Source organism: Athene cunicularia, assembly GCF_003259725.1.
Source record: "Athene cunicularia isolate RWA chromosome 1 unlocalized genomic scaffold, athCun1 chr1_part2, whole genome shotgun sequence".
NCBI lineage: Eukaryota > Metazoa > Chordata > Aves > Strigiformes > Strigidae > Athene > Athene cunicularia.
This window is the reverse complement of record NW_020799092.1, coordinates 19,513,628-19,539,287: the sequence shown is the minus strand read 5'-3', so window position 1 is coordinate 19,539,287 and position 25,660 is coordinate 19,513,628. Positions and strand designations below refer to the sequence as shown.

Below are 25,660 nucleotides of genomic sequence, written 5' to 3'. Positions count from 1 at the left end.
AATTTATGATGCTGATTTCCTCACCAAGTTTGTCTTCAAAACCTAGTTGGAAGTTTCTGCTTTTGGGTTAGATGTGGCCTCACTGGAAATCATGGATGGGACCATTCAGGTTTGGGGACTGCTGGAAATGTTTAACTCAAAGCCACTGTTAGTGAATTCCCAAGCAGGTGAGCAAGCACATGGCCTAAAACTCATCAGATAGCTGGAGTTTATGTCATCTGACTGACTCTAAAACACCCTTGCTTAAGGTGGGACAATGTTTCTGGGCATGTGACAGGTCTAAAATTGACAACCCTCATCCTTGCTGGCTGGGAACTTGAGAAGGAAGGGAGCAAGAGGGATGTTGTTAGATGACTTCAGCTTTTCTGCTCAAAAGCAGTAGATAGTTTTGAGTCTTCCACTTGTCCTGCCACAATAACCCTTGTGAGAAAGCAAAACTCTTCAGTGAAAAATCCCACCCTGACAAATGCACCCTGAAAGCCCGAGTCAGAAATAAAGCACACAGAGAGGCACTTTCTTTCTTCAATTTAATTGAAGTTACTTAGAAAAATAATCAGGCTTGAATGGCTTTTTTTTAAGGAAAGATTCATGAGCAGATCACACTTGTGTTGGCAATGTATAATTTAGCTTTTTTCTTTATTAACAGTATATTTAGGTATGAGGAGATACTGTTCTACAACAAGCCTTCTACTGCATACAAATAGGTTAAAAAAAAAAAAATCCAACCCCACATCGATGTTAAATTATTCGTACACATTGTATTGTGCATGCATGTAAGAAAATAACACTCTCTGTAACAAGAGTAATAGTAAGGACAGTCCCTTTTTGTACCTGAAAAGTGCAGCAGACTACAGTGGAACCCTAAAACATCTGGGGTCAATTTACTTCTAAAAGCACTTCTGCTTGTGGATTATTAATTCACTTGTTTTACACAGCGCATGGTTCAGGCAGTTTGCACGTTTCTGGGATAATGGACATGGTTTACAAAGAGGTGAAGTCAGGTGGTGGAGGGGACCTCCCACCACCCAGGAGTCCCCACTGTGTTCAGATGGGTCAAATCCAACCTGGGCTCCAGGTTAAGGTGCTTGGGGCCACGTGGAGGGAACGAACCCCCGGCTGTGGGTATTGTGCCGGGTAAGGAGCCGCAGGCGCTGCTGGGCTCAGTGCTGGCCCTGCCAGATGATGGGGGGCACCAGCTGCTCAGAACTGGGGATCACCGCTCCTCGAGCCCAGTGGCTTTGAGGGGGCTGGGTACAGAGGTGGGGAGCCGGAGCTTCCCTGCTGGGTCCTCTCTGCAGTCACCACTGCTCGACCACAACCAACACACTTCCTTCTACAACAGCTGCCCCCCGAGCGGTCCCACAGGCACATCGCTATTTTTGCTTTTGGCTGTGGCTGCAGTTTTGCCCGTTTGTTTCCTGGGACCAGCTGTGGCCACAGCAGAAACGAACCCGGGATGGAGGCAGAGGTCAGGAGCAGACCAGACCCTGGTCTCTACATGGGAAACCTTGTGAAGAGGTGGGGCCAAAACAAACTCGGTTCCTCGGCGGCCCCCACACTGCAGGTGGTGGTGGCCAGCTTGCTCAGATAAGGAGGAACGACCCTGAACATCTGCGTGGGTGCAGTGGAAATAAATAGTTTTTGGCTCAGTCAAAACAACACACCCAATAGACCAAAAAAAGGCTATTCCTGAACATTTGTGGCCCTTCCCTGACCTGGTGAGGGCTTCCTGCTCACCATGCAGGACACAGTCATATCCAGCATGTCAGATGTTCGATCTACAGCCCATTCACAGCACCCCAAAATAGACAACACACTAGATGGACAGTCAGTAGTAGCTAGGGATCAAGGTTTTTAAAAAGTGACTTCTTTTAAGTACCCACTTAAGTCCATGTAAAAGACATGTTAGTGCTGAGCATCCACCCTTAGAGCAGCCCTCTAGGGGAATTTGGTTAATCAAACCCAAAGCTGCTGCTAAAAATCCCTGCTTGAGCAGTGTTCACCCCTCAGACCTCCTGAACGTGTTTTTTACCTAAAGCTTTTCTATCATAGCTCTCAAATAGGGTTTTTGTGTCTCCAAAGCAAACTAAGACTATTTCAGAACATAAAAAACACGGTGGTGACAGAGAAAAGTACAAAAAGAAAAGAGGGAAGCATACCCCATTTTTAAAATACTTACCTTCTTAAGCCATTTTTTTCTTAAATGAAAAACTTCACATTACATTCTTGGAGGGATTAACAGCTAACTGAAGAGAAGACTGGACTAAAATATGAACACTGTCAGATACAAGACCAAACAAGCACACAAATAGCTGGAGGGCAATATTGGGGGGCGGGGGGTGAGAGGGGGAATCTATCCTCAGAGAGATTTAAAAAAAGAACCAAACCACAACTTATAACCATTGAACTATGAATGAAAGCAAGCCAGGGCACACTGTGATAGGCACTTGCAACAGCTCCACGTACTCTAGATGACACAAAACTGCTTCCAAGTAAAACACCAGCCAGCGATCAGGAACTCGGAGCTGTCAGGCGCAGACAGACAGCTCTTCGCTAGCCACTGGGTCAGTGCTCTGGGTTATAAATAGGACCTGGGTTATGAAAACTGTGGCTGTCCCAGAATGATTGAGAGATTTATTTGTAGGGTATGATAAAAAAATAATGACCTGAATCCTGGCGAAGACCAAATCTAATTGTGAAAGGACTTCAGCTGCTGTTTCTTATGTTAATTTGTTCTTAGCTGAGATTTATTCAGCAACTTATTTTTATATATTAAGATAGAACCTATTTTTCTTCTTTAACCACATATGTGTCCTGGAGATTAATGTAATTCAGTGGATATTATCAGCTACTGTACAATATGACATTTTCAGGATCTGGCTCTGATACTGTTAAAACAGCTCTGCCTTCAGCTGAGTTTATTTAAATCTTCACTCATTTCTGGAAGCATTTGGTCTGATCATAAGATTGACACTGAGGCAAGTTAAAACTCCATTTTAATCGTCAATCAACTTTAAAAGAGATTTTAGGTCCCCATAAGTGCCTCGATTGAAGCCTCTGCCTCCTTTTGCCCACCAGCTGGCTGCTGGCGCTGCTGCCTCAGGACCCGACAGCCAGGGGTGGCTACAGACCATTCCCCAGGCAGGAGCCTGCTGCCCACTCAGCCGTACACCTCATCTGCATCAAACTAAAGCAAACATTCACAGAATTCAGTACTTCTGCTCACTAGCTTGCTAACAGACCCACACCGAAATCCCATTTTTCCTTATTTATTTGCTGTGAATAGATCACTATTCGCTTGCCCAAAACAATTGCTCGGTATGCTATGCCTGGCACAATCTGCCACCCCAACAAGCTGTTAAACACAAACAATCATTACTGAGACATTCACCTAACTAAAAAGGTCATGATCTTACACTAGAGCTGACTTAGATGAAATACTAACCCACTGGAAATTAGAAACAACCCTGTCAACGGCATTTAGGCATCAACTAAGAAAAGACTCCCCATTCCCCCTGCGAAAAAGCCATGAAACCAGCACATAGAAAGATACGACCTTTTTTTATTGCCTTTCATGCTCAGAGATCAACATGAAGACTTTCTGAATTTTCAACCGACATGCCCACATCCTTTATAGCAACATATCGTGACCAGTGGTTTTTGAGCCTATTTGGATTGCCCATCTTAAGATCAGTTAGGGAAGAATGACTTGCAGAGGATGGAGCTCCTCCCACCCCCATCCTGGTAGGAACTAAGTGAATGCCAATTAATTGCTTTGGACATTCAAAAATCTCTACAGTCACTTTGAAAATGCTGATTTTTTCTGATGGACCATCCACAAATCTGCATTTGTTTGGGCTGGCAGGCTTCAAAATGAAAGACAACGGGACTGGTCATATTCTTGATAAAATCATTAAGTCCAGATTTACAAAAAGTTCATAATTTCCCTTCCCAAGGAATACATTCACATTTCTTTCAGTCATGGGTATCTATGAATACCCATGGATATCATGAATCTATCAAAATCTGTTTTACTTTTCCCTTTCAGGGCTAGACAGATTTTTTTAGTACACTTAAGTGCAACATCACTCTCTGAAGAAATTATTTCCACCACTCTTTTCAAAGTGTGTGGTATCAAGAACCATTCCCTTTTTACCTGCATCAACAGCTAATGGAAGAATATTATTACCCAGAGACAAACTCAACTGAGGAAAGCACAAAACCAGACTCCTTTTGTCCAAACATTATCTCTGCTGCTGAAGTGACACCTACCAAGAGACCATGTTTTAAATAAGTATAAATAACATTAATTAGAATTTGAGGAATGCAAGATTAATGAAATTCACCAGAACACAATTAATGTTTTTTTTTAACAGTGTAGCAGTATTATTCATTTCTACAGCTAGATCGTCACAATCCTGTTACCCTGCAAAGAGAGCTGTCCTTTCTTACAGTTGATTTAAATAATTTTGACTGTGCTGCTCGCAGCATCATTCAAAAAAAGAAAATATTAATTTACAAAATAACCCATTCTCCATATTTATTATGACAAATAAAAATCTTAAATAAAACAGGCTTTCTCTCCCCTCTCTCCCCCCAACCCATCCCTCATTCCAATTTCAGGTAGCTTGGCACTGAGTAATTGAACATTAAAAAATCAAGTTTGTAGACTTCATAGAGCTGCGTTTGGTGTTCGGAGCTGATGTTCTGGAAGAACTCTGTTGTCATTTCGTCAGTAGTTCTCGTAGACTTTGCATAGGTGGGGAACTTCAGGTAGTTGCTTACTCCCGCCAGCTGGAGAATGTAATTCGAATCCTCTTCGAGTGTTTCATACTTTCCTATGAGGTCGTAGTGGATGTGGCAAGGATGGCAGAGGGAGTACACAGTCTGCCAGTGCTCGTTGAAGGGCTCCTCTCTTTGGGTGTGCGGGTCGATGAGATAGGCCACAAACTCTTCAAATTTCACATCATCACCTTTACGCAGAGCTTCCTGGGTTGCGTTTTTCCTCTGGCGCCTCACAATTTTGGTGCCGTATCGCTTGTGGAAGGACGTGTTGTACTTCTGGGTGAACTTGTTCCTGTAGGCTGACACCAGTCTCTCAAAAGGCTCACGAACAAAGAGGAACTTCATGTAGTTTTTCAAGCGGTGGTTGATCTCTGGGATGCTGTACTGGTTGAGAGTCTTCAAGTTCGAAGACACGTGGGCTTCATTGGCTGGGATTTCCATTGGATCGCTGTACTTGCCTCTTCCCGTCAAAACCATCATGACTCTCTTCCAGTTTGTGCAGGCCACTTTGGGAACATAGCAATAGATCATTTCATGATCTTCATCCACAACCAGGTGTTTGAGGTCATTGGGCGTCAGCACACGGCGCTTTCTGCTAGATACACTGTTTGCTCGGCACGTGTCTGTCACTTGGTCTCGCCTAACCTGATGAAGAATTGCTGTGTTGGACAACTGCAAAGAAAGCACAGGCACCAGTAAGTCAAGTGGCTGGGAAACTCTTACTGCTTTTTTGATTATTATATAAATTCATAGAAAAGTAGATTACTGCCTGCATAGAACAGTTCATTATGTGGCTGAGTAAAGTTGTTCCTGTGCTAGAAAACAAACTCTTTTTGTCTCCAAACTTCCTGATACGTGCTGCTTAAATGCTGCTGACAGAGCGACCAGGACTTTGCTTTGAAACCAACACAAAGGAGGACAAACGCTCACACGGCCTGGTGGCAATCCTGAGATGTGATCACTGCTTTTCTTAATCCTGGAACACAGATCTCTGCTCCACTCACACCCATCCCACGGCTACAGCGGTGCTGGACCCTGCCTGACCTTTTGCTGCTGAGATGGGGAACGAAAACACCAAAGTTGGAAAATTTGTCAAAATGAAAATGATATGTGCTCTTATTGCTGATATCTTTTATGCTAGAGAATTTAATAATCATGGCCTGTTTCTTAGCTATGACCTTGGCAGAAGAAATTTAAGCCCATGATTTCTGCTACTCCCCAAGGGGAACATTCACTCAGATGTGATTTCTTGAGGAGCAGGGAGAATATTAACTATAAATCTGTCTCTCTGCTAAAGCCATACTGACAGAGAAGGAAAGAGCGTGTGGCCTTCTAACACACACAGCACTAGCCCCTTATTATTTTGTTAATAGCACACACACTTTCTAACATTACTGCTACTGGATGCTTTGGAGTGGTTGCAATCTGTCTCTGGGAGGACCCACACGGCAGCTGCGCAGGGATGGCCACTCTCTCACCACCAGCCACCTCCTGCCTAGACTGTGTCCAGCGACAACAGCAAGAGCTTCTGCTAAGGCAGGTAATGAGCTCCTCTGGGAAAGGGAGAATATTAGCCCAAGCAAAGGGCCATGCTGATGCAGGGCTCCCGTGTTTGGTTATTCAGAGCCACCTGAGGAGTCTCTGCATGGCACAATGTTTTGCTGTGCAGCCTTATGCTCCCTGCTACAAACGCCTTTTTACATATTCTGAGTAACTTGCATCAAAGCAACAGGGGGAAGGTTTTGGTAATGTTATTTACGTTTACTTAACACCAGTTACCTGTGGATTTTGAAGACTTTCACACTCAGTAATTAGTTTAGCCTCGAAGCCAAGTATTAAGGCAAGTATTGACCTTCCTATTTGATCGGCAAGGAGGTCTGAGATTTCTTCTTGTGCACTGAGTCTTTCAAAAGTGTTTATCTGATACCTTCTAGTTAGGTTAACATGAATCACAGCACCTTTCAGTGAAGCAGCTGAGGCAATGTAGATTGTATCCATCTGCTATGGGGGTGCCTTTGGTTATAGGGTTCTTTCCCCTTGTCAGTACAATACCCTTGGCAAATGGTTTTTGCACCAGCTTGGGGGTTCATACTGAACCTCCAAGTGCCTGCAGTCATGTGTCAAATCTCTGCTTTCAATACCAGTAGTTAGCCATGATTCATATTAAAAAACCCCTCAAAAAACAGGATCCAAATGTACTTTAGAGGCAAAACCCAAACCGAACCCCAAGATGGGATCAAGTTGGTTGTAGGATTTCTAAGCTTTGGAGGGAAAGGAAATAGAAATGGTATTGTTATAGAGAAGCCCTAAAAAGCCCAGTTTTCACCCGCCCAAGGGCCAGCAAAAGCTTTTGTAACACATGAGCCGCAGAGACTCTCCCTCCCTCTGAGCTGCAGAGGAATGTTTTTGTAGGATGGGCAACACCAAAGGGCTGGTGCACCTCAGACTTGGGGAGGAGGATTTTTTCTTCAGGACAGCATATATATGCCAAGCCTGGGACCTCTGTGTTTTGTACAGTGCCACCCACCACTTCTTCCTGAATTCCTTGATTCTTTCCTCATCTCATCTCTTTAGTCCCTTTGTTCAGTAAAATGTTGGCTAATCGTTAAAACACGCAATAGTCCAATGCAGCTCCTTCAGACAGGTTGGCTCGTCTGTTTTTTGTGCGTGTGTGGTATCCCCCTGAATACCTCCCAGGTGCACTTCAAGGGCAGTTTTGTGTTATCGTCGAGGAGATGAGAAGCCAGATGTGAAATGTGCTTCATGTTTCCTAGGAAAACTAACTGGCAGGGAGTTTCCAAAGATGTTAGAAACCAGTTGTCAAGGACCACACAGATTTTAGAAGAAAATTACTTTTTCTGTTAAAAAAAAAAAAAAAAAAGTTCCCTATTTCAATTTATGCTGTCCTCAGAGAGCAGAACTAATGGTCAGCACTATACTGGTTAGAGTTACCAGTGAATAATTTCCAAAGAACAAAACAAAATCCTATGCAAGTACACAGGCATACAGACTCTCCTCTGCAGATAAATAAAAAGCTGAAATCTCTCCTGTTGCAGGTTTTCATCCATATCATACAGCACAGTACTGCTGTTTCCCTTCAGTTTTAGATTTAAAAAAAAAAAAAAAAAAAAAAAAAAATGTTAATGCATGGTATTTGCTTTTCTGGTGCTGTTTTTGGGATAAATACAGAATCATGTGGATGAGGTTCTATGGCCTGTATGAGATAGAAGGTCAGATTTGATAATCTAATGGTTGCTTCAGACCCTAATCTGAAGATGAATCTTTGTAGAGCTGTGCTTTGCTCCTGATTTCATTCCTACATCAATAGGCTAAGCACTTCTTCTCCATACATTAACATTAATGAGATTTTCAGGCATTTGGAATAAGGGTGAAATGCAGCCTTAGTATTTGCAATTGCAAATGAGATTGTAATACATTAAATTCACTTAAAAAATTATATTTGTGCATTTTGAAGTGGTACCTGTCTCCCACTCTTTTTAACATGGAAGAAAGATGAAGAAATGGCATGCAAGTTTGGTCAGCTACATTTACTAAGTATACACCAACACCCCAGGGCCAGCTCTGCATGTGCACACAGAACACATATGAAATATCAGTGTAACACTAAAAGGGTATTGCCCTGTTCTCATAAATGACAGTACCATTTGGTACGGCTGATGGATGAAGGACCATGTAGGAAATACAGATTTGGAAGCTCTATTTTTTTATTTTTCCCCTCATACTGACTTCAGCTTGTTTAAAAAAAAAAAAAAAGTCAATTTAGTGACTGTCCTAGAACTATGTCAACTGTATCAAAACCGATTTTCTTCTACATTGACTAACACACCTGATGCACCCTGGAAGAGCTGACCTACCTGTTTCCCCCAGAGAAGCAGAGTTCTGCGAGCTCTCCTTGAGGTTTAATGGTAACAGCACTCTTGCTGAAGGAGGGGGCAATGTGAAAGGTACCCTCGCACTGCACTAGTGAGAAGCCGGGCAAGGCACCGGAGAGCCTTTAACGGAGCTCCTGCAGAACCACCAAACTCCTTCTTGTAAGCTGCAAACCACAGAGGATGTGCTCCATGGTCCGCAGAGCCTACAGCACCATGCGAGTTCATCATAACAGCAATTTTCAATTCAATATTTTGAAATTATATATTAACACTGAGTTATCTGACTACTGTGGTTCCTCCTAATTTTAAGTTACAGGCAAGGCTTTTAAGCCACATAATAATTGCACTCCTGAAGCTGGTGAGGGGAACTGGGAGAAGAGTAAGATTACACGAGACTGGAACTACATTCATTTAAACTAGAGGTCCCCTTGGCCAGTGAAAATGTGCTCACAGCTAATGAGGAAAACACACCCTACAGATTTAAGCAGACAGAGGTAAGATCCAAGGGACAGGTATCTTTAAACCCATGGATGGTAAAGGGCAAGTCAAACTACTAGGGCCAAGGACTGTCTTCCCCCGAGCTGCTATAGATGTGGCTACCACGGAGTTGTGAGAGTGCAGCTGCTGCCTGGACACCGACTGCGGCATCGATGGTCATTACCAGAGGTCCCTGCTGATCCCTCCGTTCAAGAAGCCACAATAAATAATGGCCTAAATCCACCGCACTTTGGGAGAGGGCACTTTTAAGCAAGTGTGCAGGTTACTCTGAGAGCAGCGTGGGGATGGTGATAAAGCCATTGCTCAGGTCTGTCCTCTGACAGTTCAACTTGGACTTCAGCTGGGCATTAGAGGTTTTGGGAAGGCGTTTGATAAATTCATACATTCTTTCCTGAAAGGACTGACAACACTGTAGATGCACCTGATGATGCGGGTTTTTTGGTGTTTTTTTTTTTTTTCCTGCTGAAGTTGTAAAAGGGGACAGAGAAAAAGGGGACGTCAAGATCAAAGTTTTTCTTCCTTTTCTCATGCAGCAACTGAGTTGAACAGGGAAGCAGCATGAGCAGCGGGAGAATCCCACGCTCAGCAGCATTTAAAAAAAGAAGAAAAGAAAAAAAAGCAGTCTGGAGACACTGATCCCAGAAGCTTCTCATCTCCATCAGTCCCAAACTAACAATGAGGGAGGAAAGCAAAACCCAGCACACGCTGCTCATGTGGATGTCTTCTGTACAGCTGGGGGGGCAGGTAGTGCACTGCAGAACATACTGACCAGAAATATATATACTGACCAACTGGCAATCATCAACCCACGGCATGCAAAGGTTATTCAAGGTAAATCACAGTAATGAGATAGCATTTTCTTCTGGTTACTTAGGCACAGCTGGATAAAATAATCTTTGAGGGCCTTTCTAAGCTTGATGGTCAAGGAGCAAGTTCAGATTTACACACATCTTTAATTTTATTTTTTTTCTAAATGTAGTAGTGTACTGCACACTAGGAGCAGAGATCAATCCAGTTCACAGATACCCGCACTGAAAGCACTTTTTAAATAGAAGGATAGCAATACCTAAGTGTCACTCAAGAAAAACATTCATTAAATTTTGTCTCGCTATAAAAAATTAGTGTGCAGAGAAGTATCTCCCACACTTATAAGGCAGGGTTTTGAACTATGTGAGTTGTCACGGCATTCCCCTTAACTGTGGTCCTAGCAGCTATCAATCAAAATCAGCTGTATGTCTGCTGAACACCCAGTTGGGTCTATTCAGTAGCACTGTTAAGCTTAGCACAAACCAGAGCTCACCTCCAATTCTTCTACCAAATTCTTCTTCATGGTATTTGTTTATAAGGTGTGTGCCGCAGGCTCATATTCCATTGAAAACAAGATCTTAAAGTGAAAAGTGTCAGACAGACTAACCATAGGTGGCACCAACAGTCCTAGTTATGTGACATCGAGAGAGAGAGTAGTATTTCAGTTGGCTAAAATCTCTCAGGTATTATTAGCTCTCCTTCCCCCAGCCCATCAACCACACCATCCCAGTTCTAAGAGGTGTCTGTTATTCAATATGTAGAATGTTTCTCAGTATTATTTATATTTTACCAAATGCTTAAAGGGGTTTTTTTGAGCATAAGGTTATGTGCAAGCACGTTTCTAATCCTGTTTTCACATAAAAAGCGTGAATAAGATTCCTGCAACCTTGGTGGACAGCCTTGAAGTTACAAACATATTTTAGACTATTTTAATACTTGGCTTTTACAATTTGCATCCATAGTTACCCTACTTGGTGAATATATCTACACACTAAATTCTAGGCTGTTTTCTTAAAAATGTTCAGCATTAGACAATAAAGGGGAACTAGCAATTTTTCATATTCCAACAGTCCAAGCATAAGCGCTTCTCAAATCATCATAAATAATTATTACTCTTTGCAGATTTCTACAGATGACAGTTAGACAATTATAGCTGTATGAATCAAAACACCAAAACTAAATGAACAATTGCATTTTACAGAAAGGGATTTTATTAAACTGACCTGGGCTGCAATCATTTTTTTTAAGTAATAGCTTTGCAACATTTCATACTTTGATTTATTTCACATTTCATAGCATATTATTGTTGACTTAACTCTTTCAAAAATTTCCAGCAGTCAAATGAGAACCCCACCAAAACCTCAATTAATATTTGCTCAGAGTCCTATACAGCAGACTAGAAAGCACATGGTGTGTACTGGGGATGGAAATACTTAACATCTTCCCTGACAACTCGTGGACAGACAAACTGGAATATAAATTTGCTATGAAAATGTCTCTACAGAGTGTCTGGATAATAGAAGATAATAAAACTAATACTAACTTAGAAGCATTTTCACTAAGTCGGAAAATTTTTGAGACAAATTATATCCTCTGAAGGAAACTCTTGAGATGTTACAAAGCTGCTTTCTCCATTTCATGCATTGAACTTATTGCCCCACAGAGAAGATAAGACCAAATACACTTTTTCAATTCTCTGTATTGCATCCCAAGATAACGACACCATTTTCAGTTCCCACTGTACAGAATGCACCAGCACTATGAAAGGAAGGATCAAAGCTGTTGAAGTAAAACAGTCATACATGGTAGCTGCTAGCACTGTATTGTTAAAAATCCTAAATGGCTTCACACATTTCCTCCTTCTTCTTCCTATGCACATTCCCAACTTTGTCCGTGTGCATGTACGTAGAACGGAAAGCTGAAATAATTCTGCAGTTGAATTACTTTGGGACCAGAGGTTATTGTTATTTGAATAATGACACACCCCAAACCCTCATCACTCTTCTTTGTCCAGGTACATGATTTGGGTGCTAGAAAAGAAACAACACTAAAGCAGTAAAATCCAGCAGCAGACATGTATGCAACTGCAGATGCTGATACTTTCCTTGGAAAACTTCACAACAAGGTCATTAAGTATTGGCCTTTTGTCTTGGAGAGAAAGTAAAGTATCACAGTGAGCCTAAATGATGCAAAAATCTCCTTGAAAAAAATCACAGACTGACACCAAGTGACACCAGCTGTATGCTAAAACCAGCTTTTTTAACATCTTAAGACTCCATCACACAATAAGGCATGGATTCAGGAAGGAAAGAGAGCCTCCTTCTAAATGCCACCTTCTCCTTTATAATCCCAAACATCTTTGGTCTTTGGAAGCTATCAATTCCCATTTTCCCTGCTAGAAACTATTTGGTGTCAGGACTTACACAACATGTAGGGTCTGGGGCTAATAAGATCAATGTATACATCCTGTAAAAGATCTCCTCTGAACAAGGAGATGGAAAAGTTGCAAGTCCCCAGGAAGACCAGGCACAAAGACCTATGGCCTGGCCACACAGAGGGTAAAGGATGTGCCACTGTGTGTGTTGCTGTTCTGAAGCTCTGGGGGAATCTTACAGAGGGCAGGCAAAATTGAAGTGACCAAGTCTGAGTGCGATACACAGGAGAGGTAAGGGATCATCAGGAAGGCTGGAGGAGCCTCAAGCTGGGAATATTTAAAGCAAAAATTCTCCATGTCACTGGGTTTCTTGCAATTTAATTTATAGAAGACAAGTCTGGAGCCTCGTGTTGCGTGTACAAAGAACACTTTGCATCGTCTTTCCAGTGGCTGACGCCGGCTGTCGGAAGGGAGGGAGAGAAGGGGAATTTGGCAGATGGCCACTCTTTTTTTTTTTTTCCCTCACAGCAAAAAGAAGCAAGATGAAATCTCAGGCCAGGATCTCAGCTGCTGTGGCAGTGTGAGGGGGACGGAGCTCCGCTGCCTTCCTGTGGCAGAGGCTCCACTGCCAGGAGCCCGACTGTCCCGCACTGCCGAAGTGGCTCGTCACCGCTTTGACAGAAAACGATGGTGCATGATGAATTTATCTGCTCCTGGCTCATTCTTTAAGTGCAGCCATAAATCACTGCTTGTATTAAAAAGCTGAAAGGTCTGGCTATCCTATGAATTTTATTTTAAAATGAAAACTTTTCTGGCCTTTCCCCTTTAACACATGCACACAGACGTGCACACACGTGATGGCTAGAGCTGAGCTCACACTCTGGACCTATGCATGTAACCTTTAACACACAAGGACACAGTCTTTCTAATCCCTTCCTTGTCCCCAGGCATGGATGTTTCACCTCTACACTACAATCAGTGGCCACTCAAAGCTGCCTCAAGTAGCCCTCAGAAGTCCCTACCTATCATTACCTTCAATGGGTTTAATTAATGGTAGATTAATAGACATACAGTGGCAAGGAGTGAGTTTGCTCTCATGTGGGTGGGGACAGGGAATGGGGACCTGGTAATGGGACACAACAGCAGGCCACATTCGAGAGTACAAGAGGCTGCACTTGATTTTCTCAGCTAAGGGGGAGCTGACTGCACCTGGTCTCACCTGGAAAGCCCCTTCCTGAGGATACACTACTGCTGGCTGCAGCTGCTTGGGAAAGGGCCAGGTTTGTAGAACTGCCTCCAGGTCACCAGGGACTGTAGATAGTGTCAAAGGGACTTCCACTGTTTATCTCATGACTCCCAGGTTGCAATCAAGGCATAGATGAATCACAGACTGGGACAACTCAAGCCTGAAGCCAAGCACATGCACTGGAAAGGTGGAAGCCAAGGAAGTGACCTGTAGCTGCTGTACTGTGCTATTACATCTCTACTGTGGGAGCTGTAGATGTAGTTTTCAAGGACAGGCTTGAGAATTGTTTAGGAAAAAGCATGCCATGGACATCTGCAAGTGGTGCACCAGGAGGAGCACTGGGCTGGGGATGCATGGAGTCAGCCAGGGTGGAGCTGGGAGTAGCCCTTAAAAAACAGAATAAGAAACTTAATTTTAACATAGCTGGCATGTAGGAGACAATGGAAAAACTGACATTATTTCTCTGTTGCAAGAAGTTGTGGTAGTAGGGGTGAGATAAACTGGGTGGAGGTGGGAAACAGGATGAAGTAGATAAATAAATAAGAAAAGATGCAAGAAGTTCTACAGGGAGGAAGGAAATAACCTTCTGCCTGGACTCACCATGGTTAGGACAAGCAGTAATAAAGCTAAACAAGAGAGGCTTGGTGTAGATGTAGTAAAAATCCCAACAGAAAATATAAGTCTGTGCTGAAACAGAGTTAGGAACCTCCAGCATTGAGAACCTCCACCTGCTCAAGAAGGTGTCAGAGGGACCCAAACGATCCTACCATACAGGCAGGTCCTTCAAGCTTCATGAACCTGGCACGGTGGCTTCTGGAAGCTAAGCTCCCTGTTGCAAACCTAGGTATTTTACATGCTTCAGAGCAAGGCTTCCAGCAAATACCACAGAACCACACAGGCAGAGAGGCCAGACAGAGCTTTGAATGAAACCTCCCTCAGGAAAAGGCAACAACATCAAACTATGGGGTGGGCAGAGACCAGCCAGGAGCCCAGACACCACCAGGACAGAGACACTGTGCCAGACCCTGCACAGGACACGGTGGAGGAGATGCAGGAGGCCTGAACGCCGGGAGTTGCCTGGGACACACGTGCCCCACTCACCCCAGCAGCTCTGACCTTGCAGCCGAAGTTAATGGATTTCTCGGTAATACAAATCCTCCTCCTGTACCTCCGGGTTGCAGCTTAGGTGACACACAGTCAAGTAAAAATACTTATTTTCTTCTCAGCAGGATATCTGCTATTTTAACTGAATACAATTTACTCAGTCCCATGCTAAATCAGGGTAATACGTTTCCAATTTTTAACTCAGCGTGGAACACACCAATATTGCTCCAAAGCTTTTGAAACCCAAATAGGAAAAACAGAAGATAGTTGCTGCATAGCTTGTTTCTTTACATGTAATTCACAGGCTTTAGCAACGTGCTCAGGGAGAAGGGAGCCCTGTAATTATGTGTTTAGCTATGTTGAGTCTCTGTGCCCCACGAACGAGGCAGGAGTTGCGCGTGGGATGCTGCAGGATGTCATCTTCTGACATCTCCGAGCAGTTCAGGTGAATGCTGCTCCTGCAAGCCAGGGATACAGGCTCATGACCCAGCAAGAAATGCTGTGCTGGTTTTTTTAAGGTGAGACGCTGGAAGTTGGAGTGATCATGCCTGACAGTGTATAACCCTGCTGTAAGCTCTTCCCCGTGAGGCTCATTTGCTGTCTGGAGAGTGCAAAGGCCCGGAGGAGGTGGGCAAGAGAGCGCTGATCTCACCCCCAGCAGTTTGGTGGCAGGAACAAGAACAGATTCCAACTCCTATCACAGTATGACTTTTTTTCTTGTCAGGATTTGAATGAATTCATCCGGACACAAACTGGCAAAATACCTCAATCCTTTGGATAATGGATTTTCTTCTCCTCAACTAAATGATTACAAATTAACATTGAGTTTCTTTTACTTCCCCTTAGTGAGGTTATATTTTGCTCAGACTAAACCTTCCTGTTCCAAGGTAATTTTTCCTGGTGTATTTGTCCACGCTGCTTACAGAAGGCAACTAACCAAGTTTGCTAATTCTCCACAGCCTTAATGACAGTTAACCTGAAACTTTCCTTTCCACTGCTACACAAAAAGAATTAGAAGATCCCCCGCTTGAAAAGACAAAAGGCCTTTTCTAATTAAAATGCTAGCATCCATTGATAATCTTAATTACAACAGGCTTCCCAGGAAACCTGCCATGGAATGAAGTAACACAGAAATAAGATTCTGGACTAACATGGAAATCCTGTTTCATCAATAGCTTCCTAGGTCTGATTTCTTCTACCTTGAGGTAAACACCAATGACTCCAACCCTGAGGGATGCTCAGCCCCAAACAAGCCAGCAGCAGTCATTTAGTCCAAGTTTAATGCTGTCAAGATTGGGCCTAAAGAGGGACCAAAGCAAAAGACTGAAGATACACATGACACAGGAGACATATTTGTCTGTTATTTCAATATTTTCTGATTTTCTTAAATAAACAAATATTTCAGTCTTTGTGCACCAAAAGAAACTCCTTGCCAGTAGCCAACCACAAATGACTCCACCACAGGCTTCTCTGGGAAGCAAAGAACATCTGCATGAGGCTGCCCTCTCTGTTGGCCACCAATGTCTCTTCCTGAATGCCAGCGTGCTCCATCCACTGTGCCAGCTCTACACAGACAACAACATCCAACACTGTGGATCCAACCACCAGGCCCCCACGGGAAACTTCCCGTCTCCCTGGATCCCTCTAAATTGCAGCAGGGGAGACCTCAGCACAGCAATAAAATAACAGAAAACATGCCTAGGTAATCTTCTTTAAATCCTGACAAACCTAAAAATGTCATGGTTGTATTTTTAAGCATCTGACTTGCCACATTAAGCCTTCTTGTGTCGGAGCATGGAGTCAATGTTAGAAGTAACTTTCATCAGCAATTTAAGACAACTGGAAGGTACAATTATTAGCACGATGCCTTGTTAATTTTCCTCATCTCTACAGCTGTGTTTACTGTGGTTTCTAAGGGTTCTCTGTCTCATCTAATAACAGATCCATTTAGGGATTGCATACTAAATGTTAACTTACAATGGAGGAACAAATTCTTAGTATTTCTTTAAATGGCAGCTATTTTACTGAAACTGTTCCCTCAACTATACCCTGAAAGAAACTGCACATCATCTTTTTTCCCCTTTTTGAAATGCTCATTCATTTTTAAACTTCCCAAAGAAAACAAGCAGAAAAGGCCACTCTGAGCTCTTGCTTTTGGGATCCTTCTGCGGCTGCAGCCAAGCTCTGTCTCCTTGCACTCTGCTCCTTTCACAGATGCTGAATGTGCGCCAGCCTCTCATCAGTTCCCTCTCTATCTGGTGAAAGGGCTGGCTCCCTCTTCGCTCCCCTCGTATCCTTGTCATCTGCCTTGTCCCACCTGCAGCTTGAGCATGCCAGCAAAGATCAGAAGAAAAAGGAACTCCAGGACAGAGTTTTCAGCTAGCTCTTGCTCTGCATGCAAAATCCCCCAAAGCAGGTCCTTGCTGTTCCTGAGCTGACGGCAGCACTAGGCAGGCGCTCACGGCATGTGTGAGCGTGGAGGGCACCAAAAGATCGGGAAGATATCCCCTCTCCTCAAGCAGCAGGGCAAGGCGAGTGGTGGAGAGGAGCCAACCCGCGGCCCTCCAGCCCGAAGGGACACGGTTGGACAGCCAGGAGTGAGCGGAGGCATTCATCTGCGTGGGAGAGGGGAGCCAAGGGCGCACACTGGATGGAAACGTGCCCTCTCCTGCGTGGCGGGGAACAGGACGGCTCTGTCCCGCACACAGGGCCAGCGCTGTTCCACCTCCCGGGGGGCTCCTCACGGGGCAGAGGGGTGCGCTTTGCCTTAAGCTGCTCGCACAAGCAGCTTCCCCTCAGCACAGGTAAAATGTAGAGCAGTTTACACCCATTGTGCCACTTTTTGGTATTACGGCCTTGGAAATGTACCTATGGGGGAACTGACTGCTCGGCTGTCAGTACCTCCAGCTACCACAGGCTTCTGCCTGCCTACCCTTACCAGGCTGTTACTGCTCTCAGGGCTTTTTATTTTTATAAGCTGCTTATTTTCTCTTTGAGTAACAAATAATGTTAGTAAGCTGGGTGGGAATACGTACATCTCCCTACTCACATACACACACATATATACACCCCTGCCCACACCCAATGGTAAGCACCCTGATGGCACACCAGCTTATGGGGGTCACAGACCAGGGCACATGGGTGCTTCCAGACAGTACCAAAGAACTGAAAGACATTCTCCTGCCTACGCATATGGGACTGAAAAAAATCAGTAGCACAGGGGAGGGAAAGCATGCATTGCTGCCGATCTTGCTTAGTAGGGTCATCTGAGAAGCATCCATGGTGCCCACAGCCAGTCAGTCCCTGGAACTGCTGTCACCTCTCTGACGATTTCAATCAAGGCAGCAGAGGCACCTGATGGCTCCCGGGAAACACTGGGAGTTGATGCTGTTCTGGTTTACTGAACAGAGGTTGTCCTTCTCCAGAGCTTCTAGCTGACATGAATTCAGGAGCAGGGAAAAGTTACAAGTTCACACAGGGCAGGAAGAGCTGGTATTCCTGACAGGAGAAGTAAACCTAAATTACAGTTTCCAGCTAAGAGAGCTGTCGTTTTAGATTCTCTGTGCAGTAACTTCCACCCACTGGATCTACAAATGAGGAGCTAATGGTTCTTCCTTCAACCCGTAGCTGCAGGACTTGTCTTCACTAGACAGAGAGCTGCCAAGCGCTGCCATGCCCTTCGTCCCAGGGCAGGTCTTCCATGGCACAAATGCCTCCCACAAACGTGCTGATAATTAACAGTGGATTTTGCCCTTTGAATGTTCCTCGCCTTTTATGAGATGAATCAGCACAGCTGACCTAGAGATTAACAATGGCATCCAACTGCTCTCGAGACCCTTTTAGTTTTGCATTTCAAATATAAAAATGATTGCATGAAAGACTGATTATCCTGTTGCTTCTAAATCCCTTCTGGAGGTTAATCCTAGCTGGAGCCGGTCACCACGTAAAGGTCTGTTTGCAGGGACCACACTTAAATGCTTTTGATCAGGTGTCTGTAACCCTATATCCACTCCTGTAATCCATTCCCATGTGTATCTTCCAGCTGATTCCAGCATGAGCAGGGAAGTCCCACAAAGCCTCTTCCCAACTTCTACTGTTTTCAGAGACCTTCTCTTCCTGCTCCACAACCTAACTTTATCTCCAACTTTGTTTGTTTAAAAATAAGCTTTGCTCACAGGGGAAAGCAGTACGTGGGATTCTCTGCTTCCAGGAACAAACTGTAATTTCATTCAACAACTTCTGTTCTCCTGGGTGTTCTCTTCCAGCTTGCCATCATCTCTCTTTATGCATATGCAAGTGCTGACCCCAACTTTAGTCCCTCTCCCTTGTGCTCTTCCATGGCCCTCTAACTTGTCTTATTAACACCGTGTTCTCTCAGCCCCTGGCTAATGCAATACATGGTCCAAGGTAATCCCAATTATTTTAAAGTTAGCCTTAACTCTTCATTCTGCCAGAACTTTTTCAGTTGTGCCTCTTGCTGCTCTCTCCACACTTTCCTCAGCTGCTTTTCACTTAACCCCTCCAGCATCACTTTTGCAAGCTGCACTCAATACCGCTAGAGCTCAAGTTGAACTTTCAAACCCATGGAGGGCTTGGAGCAGAGTGGGGAGATGCAAATATTTTCAAAGGAAGACACGAATGTCAAACGGGACAAGTAAGAGGCTGCTCCAAATCACACACAGCATTTAGGAGATTGAGATAAAGCAGCTACCATGCACTACTAGTTTAAACCTGATGCAGAACATCTGCTCCTGTTTTGCTTTCAATGATTCATGTTCTCTTGTCTGCAGCTCCAGAGAGAGAAGGACCACCTGAGCAGAGATAAACTGCAGGTACGCTTATATAGTTTCCAGGAGGAGAAAACACTTGCCAAGATTAGCTGAGAAAAACTGAACTGCTGAACAGCCAGCTAGGCTATGCAAAACCTGCACATCAGCCTAATGATACTTTTTGTTTCCTCTTCACTCCCACAGCACTGCAGACAGGATTGGACTCCTCTCATCCTCTCCTCCCCACTTAGTTTTTGTGGATGAACTGAGATCAGTAAATCTTAGGAGCTCGACTGTAGCCTAAAATTACAGCTATAGGAAGTACTATCAGATCTCTCAGCTCCCTACGGTGAGGTAGAGCAGTCCCGAGTCCACTAAAATATGGGCATATTTTAGCTATGACCTGCCTCATTAGGGACTGAAGGAAACAGATGTACACATTCAATGGGAATAAATGCTGGTTCCCAAATAAACCTCAGATAAACTGCAGAGGGATTTGCAGGTGCTGGCAGGATGTTTAATTCCTCCTGAAGCTGCAACTAGAGCTGCTATTGCAGACTGAGGTCTGGGATAAAAATAACACTCAGTACTTATCTGGTCTTTTTTCATCTGTAAAGTTCAAAGCATAATGCATCATCCGCGCTTTCCAGATGTGAGAAGCAAGCCACAAAAACTGGTCCAGTGTTCCTGCATTTTTCTACCATCTTCAGAAGCTGAACTTCGTCCTCTCCTAACATCTCTTCCCTGCCTAAGAACAACTCTGCCAGGTTCAAGGCAAGGCAACTTAGTGCTACCAGCACTTCAGATTTTCTGTGATTCTGCTTGTATTTTAAGATGGAGGATGTGGTTTATCTTTCAGCTCTGGCCCCTAGTACTTCTCTGGGAGAAATTCGTGACAAAATATCTCTCTAAATCTTTGTCCTCCCTGAAGTTCCTAGTCCTCCCAGTTACACAAAGGTTAAGTATATGGATTAAACTGGAGTCTCAAAATTCAGGTTGAGAAATTGTGGCAGTAAAGAATACTGGCATCAGGAAACCACAGATATTCAAATGTTTGGTTCAGACTTAACACCTTTCCCTCTTTGTTATTTCTTTCCTTGTGAGATTCACCACTGTGTATAACTTCTATATCAAGTTGGTGTCTATGAGAAAATAGTAACATGCATTTATGCATTTGGCATCACCTGTTGAGAAAATGTATAGCATGTACTGCAGCAACACATACAGTTTTCTGTTTATCAGAACAACTATCTTAATATGCCACTGAGATCGAATGGAAAGTCATCAAAGTTCAGTACAGTCAGAACACTCCAAGGTGTTGTACTGGGATTAAAAAAAATCACTTAAAGTGCAAAACGATGGTTACATGTGTTGGTCTGTTTTTTAATTTGATAATGTGAGTCTGTCACACCCCTTAAAATCAACCTGTATGTTACTGAAAAAATCCATAAAGTTCACAGATCTATAAAGGTCATGGGGAGAAGTAAAAGTGCTTGATTTTTTTTCTGGAAAAGTACTGGGTTCACTGCAAGAAACAGGGATGTAAGAAGCATACCTATTATCTGAAATATGTGGACAATAATAAACCAAACCAGCCCAGCCTGGAGAAGTAGCATTAAGAAGCTCTTTAGTGGGTACAGCTTAAATAAAGCTGTACAACTCTGCCTACCTACTTCAGCCTACCACATCTTACTCACCTGCATTAAAAACGACTAGAAACACAGTAGAGAAGGTCAAGAAAAGCATAAAGGAGAACAAGTAGTTTGAGTGATTCCATGAAAAAAAACAAAACACAGTAACAAAACCACAGGCTGCCTGGGAACATCTCTCTGGGTTTGAATGGCATCCGGTAAAACAGTCTGGTACCTCGACAGTGGTACAAAGATGAATGAATGGTATAAAATGTCTCTCCATGGATGACAGGAGAAAAAAGTTGGTGAACAGGTTTTTTAAAGCTTTAGAGTCCCCTCCAAGGAAGGACGTGAAATCAGAGCCTGGCTCTGGCATTAGAAAGTGAAGAGGAAGGAACACAGAAAAGAAAACAAAAGTGATATGTAGTAAAAATATTGCTTCTACATCTCTGGGCTGAAGAGCTTACTTTGAGAAGCTCTTGCTTTTGATGGCAGAGGATGACATCTCTCTGGGATGAGAGAGGAAAGGAAAACAGAAAAGCCTGTGATAGATGAAAACTACTAAACAAAAGAGACTGTCTGGGGAATTAATATTTATGAAATGCAAAAAAGATTGTAGTAAAATAAGAGATAACACAAACCTAATAAAAGCAGAGTTGTTCTGAATTACAAAACCAAGATGTAGAGCCTGCAATCTGGTGCTGTACTATCAAGAAACCAATTCCCCTCTGTCTCAGGCAATGTCAAAACATAAAACCCCACATATAGGCCTGATCTAAAAGCCAGTGAAGTCAATAAAAAATTTCCTCTTGATTTCCAAAAGCTCTTGATTTGACTATTTGGGATTTTCTGATGCTGTTAAGAGCTGCATACCACCCCTACCACCCCCTAAAGAAATCCTGTTGTTCACCCAATGCACAGAGGACTGAAGGGTTACTGTCAGAAGTTGCACAGCTTCTTTGCTCAGTAGAGGACAATGGTGCATCCTAAATCCTGGTGTGGGGCACTGGGGACTGTTACCTGCAGGGGATGATTATTTTTGAAACTGCATATAGGAGCTTCTACACCAATGGCTTCTTAAAGCCTTTGAAAAAATTCCCCCATCACAGGTGTGAGCTAGAAAGGATGTTTTCACTCAGAGACCCTCCTTCTGACACAGAGTATCATAGTGTGCCATAACCAATGAGCTGTCTACTCTTGTTTTTAAAGCCAATTCACTTTTGCAGAGGAGTATGTTTTATAACCCTAGTGCACCCCTCTTTTGATAAGTATTTCTTCTGATATTCTGCTAAAGGGTTTTGGTTTTTTGTTTTTTGTTTTTTTTTCATTAAATATATCCATTGCCAGAAGATCATGAATGTGGAAATGGATCACTTAAAAAAGGCTGAATGAAAACCACTGTGACAACCTCAATTCTGAGTTTGTTTCTATGTGGGTTTGTTTCTTGGATGGGATTTTCATTTTAGGTAGGATTGTTTTTCATTTCCAGGCATGGTTTGCTCTGGTTTATGCCCAAGGACCTGCACTAACAATGTCCTACGGTTCTGTAGGACATCACTAACAATGTCCTATGGAAAGGAGTATCAACATAGATGTTAATCATCTGAAAATCCTACCTTCTTGCACTATTTCTTTTCTTTAATAGTGCTTCCCACATCGAGGCCCTTAGATGGTATAACTGCAGCCTGAGTCCCCAGGCTCAGATTTACAGATGCCACATAAACTGTGGCACCCTTTCTCACAAGTGATCTTGTTTGAAAGACTGTTTGCCTGGGCGAGGAGCAAGCATGTCCTCACCCCAGAGTACTCTCAGTGCACAGAGAGCCAAACCGTGCAGACCCTCAGCTCAGACCTTCTTCATGGGAGCAGCCCTCGGGGCCCAGCACCCACATGAAGAGGGACAGCTGGGATGTCACCTGGCCCGATCCCACCCTGTGCCTGTGGCCGTCCAGGTGACAAACCTGTACAGGCAACTGCTCCTGGAAATACCAGCTTCTTCCCAGGGAAGAAGGAGTGAGCCTCTAGAGGGAAATGCCGGGTCATGGGGCATTTCAGGCCTATTAATATAATTTAGAAAGAAAAAGAAAATCCACACTGAGCTATTAGCAAAAATCAGGTGTTAGAGTGCAGGGAAGACGCATAAAACACTGCATTAAACTACAGCAGTTTCACTCTACCTCAGAACATAAAGTTCATTGAATGGCTCCCAGAAGAGGGCAAAATGGATTTGGCACTCAGCAATAAAATCTATAATTAGTTTTTTACAGAAGACCCACGAACCGTGCTCAACTCCTGCCGATTTTTTGTGGTGCTGGCTGGTGAACGCCCTCATCCAGTGCTGCCATCGGTGGGAGCAGGACATACAGCTGGAGGAGGGGAGGGCTCTGGGCTGTCCCTTACCCCTCGCAAGGAGCTGCGGAAAAGGAGGAGCCTGTGGAGGAGCCCTATTGTCTCTGTTGTGCCACTGGAAAGGAGCAGTGATAGGTCCCTTCACCCACCCAAGGCCACCCCAACCACCTGGACAGCCAGCAGGCAGGACCAAAACTGGGGTTGACCTAGCTTCCAGGAAGCCCCAAAGCTGCGGGAGGCAGCAGCAGTGACCCATCCTCTGAGCTCGGATGCACTGGAGGAGCAAAAACTCTTGAACGTGCTGTGGCAAACCAGACCTGGTGTGTTGTGACTCACGGATCCTTAAGCATTTCTAACCATCTGGTTTCCCAGAACTGACCAATCTGACAAGTTCGCTGCCAAATTAACAAAACAAAGAAAACGTGTGGATACGTGAAATTGTGGGAATTCAGGTAGGGACATATCACTTCATGGAGATTTAAAAAGCTCTGCATCTGAGATTAGACAGGGTGGGTAGAGACAGGATCATTAAAAAGATTCACTAGCGCCATAAGAAAACACTTTCTGAAATTATTTACTCAACAAAATTTTATGTTCAAGGATGTCATTCAATAGGCAGCTCACAGCTATACAGCTACTGTGAAGAATAACAAACACAGTTTTGGATGGAAAATTTATAAATGTGTTTTTAAAATGCACATGCCAATACCCTCATTTTGGTTTTTTAATGGGCTTGCCTTCTGTGCGTTCATGGCCTTCCTGAACCTTATGCAAAGTTTAAGAGGACTTGTAAATCAGTTCCTCTCCTGGACCTTTAAAATAGCAAGTGATTAAAACTAAAAGCAAGCTCTAATTATATCAAAGAAACCACTCAACTAGTTCTGGTTGTGGCCACCAGGCATGATACAAGCTTGCTCACTCTGCAGCTCAAAGTAGAGAAACCACAGACTATTCCCAGACTCAGTTCTTAAAAGTCTAAATCTAGACAACAGTAATTTACACTACAGTTAGTTACACTAACCTACCTTTTACATCTAACCTAGCAAGACCTGCAGCTAGAGAAAACACGTATTTTACTCAGAGATTGGAGAAGAGCACTCAGCAGTACTCTCACTGCTGAACACTGAATAGGTGAACGCCAACAAAAACGTGACTAGACCAAATCCATCTGTCATCCAAACAAAGCATCAGCCTTTCGCTTGGGATATCTGTGAAGAAGCAGAGAGCATCTGTGTAGAAGCACACGTGGTCCCCACAACTACAAACCCTCCGTCCCACTGTGAAGCACATAGACATTACTGCCATTCAATAAATGTGAAACTTGGTCATGCTGACACGGTGAGCCTGTGGCAGAGCCAAGCTTGACACCCAACAGAGTCCTGGTCTCCTGCTATTAACACCGTCTTCTGCAGGCAGTAAATCTACCAAAGTAATAAGACCATCAAAATAAAGGTTTCCCAGTTTCTAGTCCAATGTTTCCCTTTCTGCATCACATTTTTCAATCTTCTTGTTGAGTTCAGTGCTCAATAAAAAATGCATTTGCCAGTGACAAGGCTGGAATTAAACGCAGCACAATTTTTTACCATTTCCACATTTCACTGCAAGAAGACTGTGGTTTGGATCATGGGCCTTACGAAAATTAACGTCAAGCTTGCCAGTGATTTCAAAGAATTCAGAATTCCCTCTGTTGTGCTTGTGCAATGAATCAGCCATGAAGGGCTGATTGCTAGCTGAAACCAGTAAGTGCTGTTCCAATAATTAATAAAAGTAATGGAGAAACTGAGAAGACCCAAACTCAAAGGCAAAGAAAACGAGCAACAGTGAGGATACAGACAAATAACATTAACACGCTTTGCCTCTGTATGACGATGTTCTTTTCATTGCAAAGTCACCTATGAAGGTTTTCTCTCAAATGCCTTAGGGCTAGTATATCAACAGCAGTTTCAGAGGAAAGCAACACTTTTTATAATGAGGGAATGCACAGCAGACTTTTGTAAAAAAACACCCCAACCCAAACAACAAACAAACAAACAAATCTACAAATGTTTCCAATCTCTACGCTTCTGCAGGGCTGCTGTTTCATCAGTCTCAAATGATGGGAATTGTCCCCTAGATTCCATGAAAATATCCACCTGAGAAAGTTATGAGAATTTTTGCAGGATTCAACACATCCTGCTGAGGGCTCAGCAGATGACCCACTAACA

At 43.6% G+C, this 25,660-nt stretch overlaps 1 protein-coding gene and 1 long non-coding RNA gene across 2 annotated transcripts in view; one reads left to right on the top strand and one right to left on the bottom strand.

The window, feature by feature from the left end:
- Positions 1 to 519: 519 nt before the first annotated feature.
- Positions 520 to 2,378, top strand: LOC113491494. Its single transcript, XR_003400422.1, has 2 exons — positions 520 to 1,118; positions 1,149 to 2,378. It is a non-coding gene; the product is annotated as an uncharacterized LOC113491494 (long non-coding RNA).
- The window catches only part of CHST11 (carbohydrate sulfotransferase 11), a 97,945-nt gene continuing 74,658 nt past the window's right edge, over positions 2,374 to 25,660 (bottom strand). The window contains exon 2 of the mRNA XM_026868459.1: positions 2,374 to 5,457. Coding sequence (XP_026724260.1) covers positions 4,609 to 5,457 — 849 coding nt within the window. The 3' untranslated portion in view covers positions 2,374 to 4,608. The remainder of the gene's footprint in view (positions 5,458 to 25,660) is intronic.